This window comes from Poecilia reticulata, linkage group LG5 (assembly GCF_000633615.1).
Source record: "Poecilia reticulata strain Guanapo linkage group LG5, Guppy_female_1.0+MT, whole genome shotgun sequence".
NCBI lineage: Eukaryota > Metazoa > Chordata > Actinopteri > Cyprinodontiformes > Poeciliidae > Poecilia > Poecilia reticulata.
This window is the reverse complement of record NC_024335.1, coordinates 25,776,304-25,788,769: the sequence shown is the minus strand read 5'-3', so window position 1 is coordinate 25,788,769 and position 12,466 is coordinate 25,776,304. Positions and strand designations below refer to the sequence as shown.

General features: G+C 41.2%; 1 protein-coding gene across 7 annotated transcripts in view; it reads right to left on the bottom strand.

Annotated features, from left to right (window-relative positions):
- The window catches only part of LOC103465345 (low-density lipoprotein receptor-related protein 1-like), a 109,798-nt gene that overhangs the window by 55,264 nt on the left and 42,068 nt on the right, over window positions 1-12,466 (bottom strand). For all 7 annotated transcript variants that reach the window (XM_008410074.2, XM_008410076.2, XM_008410075.2 and 4 more), the window contains exons 6-8: window positions 11,923-12,186; window positions 2,538-2,700; window positions 550-772 (exon numbers count right to left, since the gene is read on the bottom strand). In XM_008410074.2, the coding sequence (XP_008408296.1) occupies window positions 550-772; window positions 2,538-2,700; window positions 11,923-12,186 (650 nt within the window). The remainder of the gene's footprint in view (window positions 1-549; window positions 773-2,537; window positions 2,701-11,922; window positions 12,187-12,466) is intronic.

Here is a 12,466-nt window from a genome sequence, read left to right as displayed (position 1 = left end):
AGGTGTAGACTTTTCACACTCTTACTTGCAGAGGTGTTGAAAACCATGCGTCATTTTCCCTCCACTTCATAATTGTGCCTCCTTGTGTTGGTGCATCAGACAACAAAACACTTTGAAGTTTGTGTTTGTAATGTGACAAAATGTGAAAAGCCTCAGTGAGTATTTTTGCAAGTCGCTGTATGTTCTGCCAAAATGAGTCGTATGAAAACAACGACAGACAAAAGCCTCTAGTGTTTGTTTGTTTGTGTCAGTCAGAACAGGAAAGCTGTTAATGTCTTTAAGAGCCACTGTGCATCAGCAGTGCAGCTGCATTAGCAGCGTCAGCACCGGACATCGTTATTCAGCCTGTATAATGAAAAGGCAAATGACCCAGATCTTCCCTCTGCTCATAATTCACTTGCCAAGAGCCCATTACAGGAGTACGCAGGGGTAATATTTGAAGTATTAAAAGACATATGGGGAACTCTAAGAGATACTGGATGGTTTTTTTTGAAGCTCATAATGAATTGCAAAAGCAAATATTCAAGAGCGATAATCTCCTGGTCTCACCAGCAGCCCCTGGATGATGGTGTGCCTGTTCTTGCCCTCGTAGTCCACCACCTCGATGTAGTCCAGGTAGGCGTCGGCCCAGTACACCAGCCTGCTGACCAGGTCCAGCGTGATGCCGTGGGGGAACACGATCTTGCTGTCGACGAGCTTGGTGCGGTTCTGACCGTCCATGTCGCAGCGCTCCACTTTGGGGATCTGACCGTAATCTGTGAAGAACACCTTCCTGCAGAAAGAAAACCGTCACAGGCTGAGCGAGGACAGAAAGACGTACAGACAAACGGACACTGAATACGATATCGACGTAGCTGTACAAAAGAGAAACATACAAAAGGAAACAGACGACTTTACTTTTGAAGTATGTATGAGTTATTTAGCTGGATGTTCATTCCAATAAAATTGTCAGATTTGTTAATATGATTCTGATCTGAATCCTAGCAAGTCTGTATTCTGGTGGGACCTTTTATTATTATGATATGTGAGGTCTTTAATTGTTTATTTCCACTGCTCTCTTTTAAAAGAAGAATTATTCTGCAACAACTTCAGTGATTTTGTTCCCCCTCAAACTCTGACAGGGTCATAGTTATGCACACCAGCTGAAATATATTCACACATCATATTTTGTTAAATGCACCTCAATCACTCACTGTTTTATAATCATTGTTTAGTTTCTGGACTAACTCTGTCTGGAGAGTGAACCAGTTTTCTTGTCTGAATCAGTGGAGTTGAATTGGTTCCCCAGCACCGACCTGCTATTAAAGTCCAGAGTGGAGGTCAGTGCCACTCTAGAAAATTAAGATCTACAAGTTGTATCTATTACAAAACCAGTTTTTATGTATGTTTGTAGTCGCTGTCCTCTTGAGATGCCCAATTGTTTGAAGCATTTGACTTTATGTGATCAAATTAAAGTTGAAGCTCTTCATCATTAGCACTAAATGTAAGACACAGGATGATGCTGCCACCACTGCGCTCGTCCACTTGTCCAGTTTCCTTGGGTTTTCAAAGCCTCCCCTTGCTTTATGACACTGTGGTCCAAAAACTTTGTCTTGGCTCACTCATTTGGGCAGATCAAAATTTTTGCAGTCTGGAATATCAATATTGATATAAGATACAAATTCACTTTATTACCATAGGAACATCTCCAGTTTATGATATTCTTGGATCATTTTCTTGGACAGGATATTGTGACATGTTTTTGTTTTAGATAATCTTCTATGAGAAGCAGTAACACATAAGAATAATTGGTACTGTGGTACTCATATTTTATTCTGAACTTTTAAAAAGTGACTTTTCCAACTTCTATAAATCTACAACTCAAATCTAAACGTGAATATCACCATTATTTTATCACTGCACCGCCATTTTTTTTATTTATTGAAGATGTATGATGTTCAAAGTTACAAATTAAATATGACATTCATCATCAAATCTTTGACTTGATTTACCAGTTCTTGCCCCCAGACGCTGAAAATGTGCTAATAAACAACATTTCTGTGTTGCATAACTAAAAAAAAAAACCTCACCAAATAAGCAATAATAAATTATTGCCAGCTTTTATGCAACTTCCCAAAATTCTCTTTTGCACGTTCACAAACACTGACTCATAGGGACTCATCTTTCCTGGAAAACCCAAAATCTCAACTTAACCTGACAGTCTTACATAAATATGCACACATTTGCTGATACAGCAGATGGAGCATTTTGTTATGAACAACAGGGTTGGAGTGAAAACATGCTTTTATGCTTAAAACCTACGCAGTCAGGGACTCATGGCTCAAACAAAACATCTGTACTTAATTACCCAACGTTCAAGTATTCAGTTACCCCTTCTAGTTCATTTTTAATAAGATGTTTCAGAGCTAATCATGTCGTAGGAAGATGGCATTAGTCCAGTCGCCTCTAACAGACTGAGTTTTCATCAAACTTTTTCTCACATGTAAAACAACCAGGATGAGGTTCACAGAGCTGGAGAAATCTAGATGTGTACTGACCCCATGTTGGGGTCCAGAGCGATGCCTTTGGGGTTGTACAGCTCCTGGTCCAGGAGGGTGACGCATGTCTGCCCGTCCTTGTCACACACAAAGATCCTGTCGTCCACGTCATCCACAAAGTAGAAGTTTCCTGTGAGCCAGTCAATGGCCATTTGTTCCACATCTGGAATAGAAAAACAGAAGAGATGAGTGGACATGAGGTGCAAGGTGACGTAGAGTCATTATTTCTAAAAACAACAGATAAGAAACAAAGCGCCTGACGTCTATCTGGAAAAATAAAAGACCATCTCTGAGGAACTGGGACTCCAGCAAACCACAGTGGAAGTCGTTATCCTCTGTTGGAGAAAACATGAAACAGTGATGAATCTTTGCAGGAGTCACCGGCCAAACAAAATGACTCCAAAAGCATATTGTGAACTCATCCAGGAAGTCATGAAAGAGCACAGTAGTGGTGGAGTGATGGTCTGTGACTTCTGTGCTTCAGGGCTTAGCACAAATGATGGGACTATGAATCCTGCTTTCTGCCAGAAAGCGTTGCAGGAGAAGCCTGAGCTTTGCAGCACTGCAGCAACTTCCCTTCTGAATGACTTAAAATGAGTTAAATGAAAGTTTGGGAGTTCCCCGTCAGAGTCCATATTAAACCTGACGTAGTGTCAGTTTGTTTTAGATAGTTATTTTATTTCCTTAATTAAATGAACTCATCATCCACATTTGCTCCTGTTGTCTTCGTCAGAAACAAGTATGACAAAAAGCAAAAGCGATCCATTGATTAAAAACGTGTTCGCAGCACTGCATTCTGAAAACTTTAAGATAGTAAACAGTTTGTTGTATATGTTGTTATTATTCCTGCTTAACAATCTTAATAATGCCTAATATCGAACTTTGACTAGGCGTCTTGCAGAAAGAGTGATCAGTGGTCTCCTTTGGTTTTTCTTTATTTTCACAATGAAACAGATCTAAATACTAAGTGAAGAACAAAACCACAAAAACAGCGTGTTTTGCCCTGTTACCTTCTTGCCTGTAAGTTCATTGATGTACAACTATGTCTTCATCAGGAAACCATTTGTTCATACAAAACAACAGACAGACTAAAACCCACCCAGGAGGAGTGAGTGGTGGAAAACTAACGAAGCCGTTTGCTTGAAAGGTCACAGAACTGAGTCATGAAGCCGCTGCTTCCTCTCCTGCAGCCCCTTGTGATCCAGGGCATCGTCTCTGGGTCAGAGTTCGCGTTCGGCCCGATCTCACTCATGTTCCTTAGAGGAGAGATCAGGAGACCTCTTCATAGCTCTGGCCATTCATGAACTCAAGTGTCATGTGCAAACAGGAGTTGACGAAAGGGATGGAGAACATCAACAACAAAGTGCTGCTTCTGTTCTCTGAATCTCCATCCCGAGACCTGAAGTCACTTTCTACGACTTCCTAAACAGTGATGTAAAGAGCAACACCAGCATACTTCTCCTCTCAGCGCCTCCATTCACACATACAACCTTCATCGGTGGTAAAACCTGAGACTAATAGATCAACATTGTGTAATACTTCATCAATCCATGGCTCCTGGTTGAAGCATCACTTAAAAATAAGTTAAGCTTCGTCTGCTTCGTCTTTAAAAGCAGAGTTGGCAGGGAGTTCACTAACTGGTTGCCAGTTATCCAAGCTCAGTGCTTCCATCAGCAGTAATCCTACACCTATTACTGGATGGAAGGTAAAGGCATCATTTTATAACACTTTCTCCACAACATCAATCCTCCTCTGGAGCTTTGGAAGAGTCTTTCTTGGGCAATCAGAAGCTTCTTGATGCACGTGGCTGCCCTCATTCATTCCAACACCAGTCAGACCAAACATTATATGTATGGATAATATCTCAGCGGTCCCGCTTGTGGGATTTCCATGGACTGGACTTGTTTATTTAAGTTTATTTAGATACAAGATTGGATTAAGATCAGCAATCTCCCCACTAACCCCCAAGTGGTTGTTCAACACCTGCAGTTTCTTGCTAACCGGATCATTTGCATTCCCTTCATTGCAATGAATACCAAAATACTTTCAAATTTGACCAATATTTTTTATTGCTAAATTCAGTTTAAAACATAATGAAACATTTACAATCTCAGCTTCTTGGTTTGTCACATTTTTATTTATTTTTTATTTTTGGAGACCAGCTATCCGAGGATGAAGGATGATAACACACAGGGATACCGACTCCCCACTGACTTCAAGTACATAAATAAAACTTGCAAATAACTTGTATATTATTTTTATCCGGTACTTATGCGCTCCTTTCTAGTGCCTTCCTGGGCGACTGCCCACACGGCCCATATCAAAAATCCCCACTGGGCGAAACCTATACTTTTGCATACAGTAAAGAATTTAGATGAGGTGCAAGAAAAATGTTGGGAGGAGGGCTTCACAAGCCACAAGGACTTGTATTTTCACAGCTGCTGCCAGCTTGGCTCTCCACAGAGGCTTTCTGACACACAAACGTCAGAGTCGCATTCGTAGACTTCAGACTCTTGTGTTTGCGCAAAGCTCAGTGCTGAGGACGGCGATCCAACGCGGTGGTTTGTTTTCCAGGGCGATCCAGTCCTGCGGTGTTTCAGTGGAGACCAGAGAATCCATTCCTCCGACCAGGGAAGAAACACATTATGGCAGGAAATGATGGAGCACATTTCTCAGTGCAACAGTCTGAATATAAGTGGACATTAAAGACCAATAAAACTGAGAACATCCGGTCGAGAATTCTGGGCTTTATAAAAACTCACTTTTTTTTCCTGTGCAGCTTGGGAAACATGAATATCTTCCAATATTCTGGGTTAAATTAAAATTGGCTTAAGAAAAAGTAGCAAAATAACCAAAAAAACTGGTGAAAATGTAAAAAAAAAAAAAAAAAAGGAAAAACCCAGAAAACAGTGGGGAGTTTGGGGGGAATCGTATCTCAACTTGGAAACTTGGAAACTTGGCTACGGAGCAACAAAATTTCTGAGGTTTATGGGAATCTGGGAACTGATTGCAAGGCAGCTCTGAGTTTTTGACACATATTTCAGTTTGAATCGTTCCAGGTGCTCGGCAGATCACTCTCACTGATTAAGTAACAAAAACTAAGGCAAGGGAGAGGAAAAGGGGCGAATGTGAAAGATTAGAAAATTGCACTCGAAGTATACGGGCTCCTTTGCACACAGGTCGCCTCTTCTGCTCTGTTTGTGAACAAAAATGGCAGCGAATCAGGAAACTTTTCTGTTGCCTCTCGTCCTCGCTGCATCATCCCTCCCCTTCGCCGTCTCCCCAGAGGCGGGAATAGAGTCTGGATTCATTAAGTGCAGCTCTGTCTGTCTGAAACTATGCTATAAAGAAAGCATGGCGTAATTAAAAAAACAGAACCAGCTGCTTTCTTCACCTAGTCGTCTTCTCGGAAAACAGATCCTTTTCTGTGTTTTCGTCCTCTCTGTTCTGTCTCGTTTAAAAGGGAAAGAGAAAAAGAAAAAAACACTCTGCCCCTTTTTTTTTTTGTAAATCGAAATGCAAAAGAAGTGGAGCTAGTCAAATCCTTTTTATTGAAGCTAATGTTTCTGTGATACCGATTGTAAAATGAAACCCCCACTAAACTGGAGGGGGGATTTGATGGTGTAGAGCAAACTGCTGAGTAAAAAAAAAATTGTATAAAAATGGAGAACGTAGGCAAGGATAGAAAGCTTAAAGCTGACCGAAGAGTCGGAGGGAAAAGATGATTTTGAAATTGTGCTGACTGGCTGGCCTTTTGAGTTCCCATAACCTCATAAGGAGATTTTAGACCAGTGTCAGTCCGAAGCAAGAGCAGCAGCTGCACTGTAGCTCTGCAATACAAGCAGGGAGAGAGGACTTAGTGACAGCTCAGAGATCAGCCTCCATGTCCCCAAAACTGCTCACTTTTTAGTGACTATGAACCTCAGACCGTGTGATTCAGCTCCACCTTTGTTTCTAGAGAGGAAGAAAGGCTGAGTGCAACAGATTAAAGCGTTTATTTAGTAACTATGAAACAGACAAAATAGTGCAGGATGGATTATCAAACTGTGCGAGGTGATTTGTTTTGGAGCCCAAATTAATGGGCAATAAAGACAGATTGTACTATTAAATGCTTTACATTTACATATTTTTTTTACATGGCAAAAAGTTTGACGACCGCTGCTATGACAGCCTTCACTGTGGATGACCTTACATTATATTTCTATTAACTCTGACCTTCTGGGGGAAAAAGCATTTCCTCAGCATGATTCTGCTGCCAGTTTTTACAATGACAGTTGTCCTCCACACATTATTTTTGCAGACAGGCTGATTAGTTATTTGTTCTTATCCTCAATGAACAGCGAGATTGACACTGAAGCTAAACTTCACACATTTGAGCTCTATTACCAATTCTGTGGCATCTGAAGGGAATAGGCTGTACTGAATTTAATTTAGGGGTATTAGAGCAAAGGAGGCTAAACAAAAACCCACAATGCATCTTCTTTTACTCTAAGCAATCATGCATCTGATTTGCTTGTTTGCTACAATAAATCCCAATTAATGTTTACTATTTCAGTGTGCAAAATGTTATACTTCTACAACTAATTGTAAGAAAACACATAGTCATGCTGTATGGATGGGGCCAAAGGCCACAGTCCCCATGCTTGGTGCCATTTTGTGTTAAGCACCACATGAGTTTTCTTGTTCATGTCTCATAGCTAATTTTCTGGCATGAGAATTTCAAAAATCTAAATGCAAACAGATTTAAACAGCTGAAAATAGGAACTCAGAATAGAAGCTTATGCTGCTATTTTTGAATGTTTCAGTGTTTCACATCGACGTGCACAAAAACTGGCAGAAATGACAGAAAACACTTAAATATGGTCCACGAGTTTGTGTTTGCCCTCTACGTAAAAGTCTAACCATCACCGATGAAGGGTTTGACAAAATACAGTAAAAGTAATCGCTACGAAAGACAAGGAGGAAGGACACGGAGAGGGGGAGGGTAAACATCTGGACTGCTCATCTGTGGCATACTGAGGTCTTGACTCACTCCAACCACATGTGCATAACTTCCTGTAGTGTTCACCCCTGCCATTGGTTGCTGTTGGATGCTTCCTCGCTGACTGTGAGCATAAACCTCCTCCTCCTTGCTAACACTCTGCCTGAGCAGGAAAGATTACCTCTTCAGCCTGGGGACTCATTTCACATTATTGAAGAAGATGAGAAAATTCATACTGCATATTTTTCACACTTTTTTCCCCCAGAGCGTCTGGTTGCACATCACTTGTCTCAGCAATCCTAAATATAAAAGTTCAAACGTCAACTATCTTACCCTTATGTAACACTTGCTCTAATTAGATCGATGCCTTATTGTTCAATACATTCAAACAGGAATATTAAATATAGATACCTTATTCTCTCTTAGATGCAGCAGTTTCGATGTCTATCTATTACTTCCTCTCACCACCTGTTGTGAACATCCTCTCCTCGCTCAATGCTTCTTGCATTTTGTCCGTGTGTGCTCTCAAACATACGTCTGTAAGTCCGTCAGTGGGTCTGCATGCGAGAGCCGCAGCGTGCCAGCGTGGGGGGGGTCAGTGTGTTTGGAGGACACACTGACCCCCCCCAGATGTACCCGAAGGAATTTCCCGCAAATTTTACTCCCTCTTAATTTGATTCATCACTTGTAAGCAGTCAAATCTTCGGCAAGACCAGCTGGATCACAGCAGCAGCTACTGACTTTTAACTACAATTAAAACGCAATAATTAAACTCTGCAAAATTTGGATGCTGTATTTTTGAGACAGCCCAGGACGATTAGGGGGGATTTATTTATGAATGCCAAATGTGTTGCGCTTTAACCTCCTTGTGCAACACAGTTTTCCCCAGTCTGCGCTTGTCTGATATTATTCACGATGAAAGAAACAAACTGTGCTTCCAAATGACAAGGTGCAAGCAAGTGGAAAACAAATCTGCCATCATTTGGACTTTTCATTTCACCACTGACCTACAGAGTAAGTAAGACCTGTCGTGTTGAATCTGTAGCCACACGGAGAGGGCAGGCGAACAGAGACAAGTCTCTGCAGGTCTGCTTGGTTTGCAATTATTGTCTCAAAGAAACAGGAAGACGGTGGACAAGACGGGAAAACATGCAATCAGTTCCAATATGTTTTAAATAAGCTGAAGCATGTTTGTGAGCTTTCATCATTCAGGATTTTCTCTCCCAGTCAAATTTTCTGCAGCAAGCGGGAAACTATTTGGGATTCAGCCTTGAGCACAGAATTGATTAGCAAGTCAAAGCGCGGGAGTGCTTTGAATGAAAAAACAAACAAACTCGTAACAGCAATAGCAATTTTGTTGTTTTAATTTTGAACAATTAGCTTTGGATCAGTGTAATCTATTGACATTGATTTTATTCTCCGGGAGAGAGTCTGATGTTGTTGGAGGGATTTGATAAAAAGAAAAAAAGAAATAAAATCGGTTACACAATTAAAGCAAAAAAAAATATTAATTATTCAGCCAAAGTAAATCGTCAAAGCTCAGCATGGAAACACTTCTCATGAATAAATAACACTCAGTTCCATTTGCCTTGGACATCAGGAGCCAAACCTGCAGAATGAAGGCTCCCATCCAGTTAAAAAATGTTCCAGTAGGAAAAACCAGTAGGGTTAGCTTGGTGTTAGCTAAAGAGGCTATATGCTAGTCACAGGAAGCTGCAAAAACCAAATACAGATATATCTGAAGGGAGGACAGAAGGAGGAAAGAAGGATGGACAAAAGGAGAGAAAGTAGTGAACACCACAGAAAAGTAGGGAATGACAGAAATGGGAGGAGGGAAAGCTGGCATTGGCCAAAACCGAAGAAAAGAAAGAAAGACAAAATGAAGTAAAGGATGAATAAGGGAAGGAGATAAATGATGAAAGAAGAAGGATGAAAATAAGCACATATGGAAAGACAGAAGAAAAAATGGAAACAAGTACGGACAGAAATAAGAACACAAGTGAGAACAGAAAAAAGGAAAGAAACGAATGGCCCAAAAAAAAGAAAAGCAGGCAAAAAAAAAAGGATAGAGAGAAGGCAGTGACATAAAGCCATGTTTATAGTTCAGTATTTTCTAATTCTTAGTGTTAATAGAGTTGCAGCTGCAATAAAAGCATTTGATATTTTCCTTGCAGCTGCAACTAAATTTATTCCCCAGATGTACCATTAGGAAAAACGAAAATCCTATTTCAGTAGCTCCCAAATTAGCATTATGAACTTGCAATTGCTCTTGAAATGAGGTGTAAAAATCAGAAATGGAGCATACTCCAAGTTCAGCCAGGTGTATTCCAAGACTTTTCATGTTTTATTTTTTTTCCTGCAAACCAGCTCAAAGCTTTTAGCTTCCAGCACATGCTAACAGTTTCTTTCCTTAGTGCCGATTCCACACAAACCAACATCAGACGTCCTCCTCTGCCGCTCCTCCACCCATTCATCCTGACTAAACCCGTGCTCTGTGTCTCACAATGGGGTCTCACCGGGAATCGCTTATATTAAACTTCCTTAACCTTCTCTCTTATGCAGACTATGCTGAGAGGATTAGGGGATTACACGGAAAACCAGGAGCAGACAATAGAGTTGAGAGTAATGTTTAATGTTCATTACTTTGGATTTGTGTTTGCAGATAAACAGGACCGATAACTTTCTGCGAACCACTTCTTAAAGCATCAAACCCTGATGACTCCTTGAAGGCTTTTCGTGATAAGCCCGCTCCATTCACAGCTTCTTTGTCGACTTGCTGAAGACAAGTCGGCCGCAGCAGCCGAGCGTCAACATGACAAAGAGCACCTGGCTGGAGCAGCGGAGTTTTGATAAAGACTAGGAAGGGGATTGGGATGTGGGCGTGTGTGTTTTTGTGGGACCTGCACGCAGCGCAGCTACAAACATGTGAGAGCACACGTCTGCATTCGGTCCGGCCCCTCAGATCTCTTTGTCTTTTCTAGAAGTTTCTTCTTTGCAAACGGGAGAAAAGACTCGCCCGTGTTTTTGTGAAGCGAAACTTAAGCTGTGGAAAAGAACAGCTGCTTTTAATGTGCTGTCATAATATTTATGATTCACAGGTTGCAGACGGGGCAGCAGAAGGTCTCAGGGTGTCTATTCACCGAGAGGTTTTACGCTCAGGTCTACTTTAGTGACATTTTGGTATGCTTTTTTTTTCTTTCAAAGTCATTTAACTTTTGAACAAATTAAAGGTGTGGTTTCATTTCACTTTACAGTGAAAGCAGACTTTCTGTGTGTGGAAAGTCCAGGCGTTACTCTGCCATGAATATTTAAACTATTTAAACTGGTTGGTTTCCCTCCACTGACCTGACTTTCAAGCAGTCAAATTTTTTTTTTTTAAAAGTGTGTTCAGGATAATTGCCGAATTGTACCCAAATATCAACCATCCGACTGAATCTGACTCTGTCAGATAAAATATGATCATGTTTTTCAGGAAAAGACTGGAAACTGCTGGAACACCATGAGTCCGCAGTCAGGTGGGTTTCATGTTGTCATGCACTGAGACGGTGATGACAAAGCAGAACAAAGCAGCCACTGCAAAACGCTCAGCTACGAGCTCAGCTGAAAGCGGCAGCTGTGCAATCAGTGGAGCAAAAAATGTTTTCTGGAAGACAGCGAGAGAGTCGTATGAGACAAAAACAGAGATCTTCAGCCAAAGCGGAAAAAAAAAAAGTTTTGAGTCGGATTGAGGCTTCAAAACGAAGGCATGCTCCAGTGAATGTCGAGCACGACGGTGGCAGAGTTATGATCTGACGTTGCAGTGCTGCCTGATTAAACTAAGTGACTATACAAGTGTTTGTTTCAACAGAACAAAGATCCACCCCCCAAAAAAATGCAGATCAAAGCTGGATAAAACCTCTGCAAAGACCCTAAAGTCAACTCTGCTGAAAACGAATGGACCATGCTCAAAGTTGGGTAGGAACCAGGAGCAAACCAAGTTAAATGATCTCTATCATACAAATATCCCTCCTGAAATAAACCAGAATTTTACTGATGACTGCAAAAAGCATGCCACTGAAGTATCACTTCCTGAGGGACGTATGACCTGATATTAATGGGAGTGTATGTAAATATTTGAACCTGTGTGGATCGGAAATCCTTATTGTTTTTAAACCCACTAAAGTTGTATTTTGTATAATCGATCAACACAGAGAAAAGAATGGTTAAAGGCCTTCCATGCAGATGATGACTGTGTGCACTGTTTGATAAGAACTGCTTCGTGTTTCTGCTGATTGGTGTCTAACAGCTGTGAATGTTTGCTTTGCTTGTATGAAGAAAAGGGTTTAGAGAAGCCTGACGATTTGCTTTTGTTCGCTTGGTTGTATAAAAGATCATTTTCAAGTTATTGATATAAGCAGTGCTTACGGTGGAGGCTGAAGGAGATGTTGATGACTTTTTCCTCGGCGAAGCTCTTCAGGTTCGGGATTGAGGCGCATTTGAGGTGTGTGGATGAGGGGGAGTCTCCCACGTGGATCCAGCAGACTGTCTCCTTGGCATAAACAAAGTCCATGGCTGTGGTTTGCTTGGTGCTGGTGGACAGCAGGCTGTGGACCGTGGAGCCGCTCAGGGAGGTGGCCTGGATGTTCTGGGAGTTGGCTATCAGGAGGACGGGCAGCCGTTCCACTGGAACTGAAAACGGAGCAAAGGGATTTTACAGACAGCTGACAGGAGGAACATGAAATGATCTGGTTTTTTCTGGATCTCTTTTATTTACTCCTCGCTCATGTTTGTATAATTTGTATTTTGCACTGTTTCTCTCAAGTCAAAAACACAAACTGGGGCAACAGGGAAGCTCCAACACGTTTTCCAATTCCACGCTCCAAACATTTCACAATGACGTTCCAGATTTTTTATGGGATTTTTTTTCTAGAATTATGAATATTTGAGTATAAGACACCTTCCCAATATA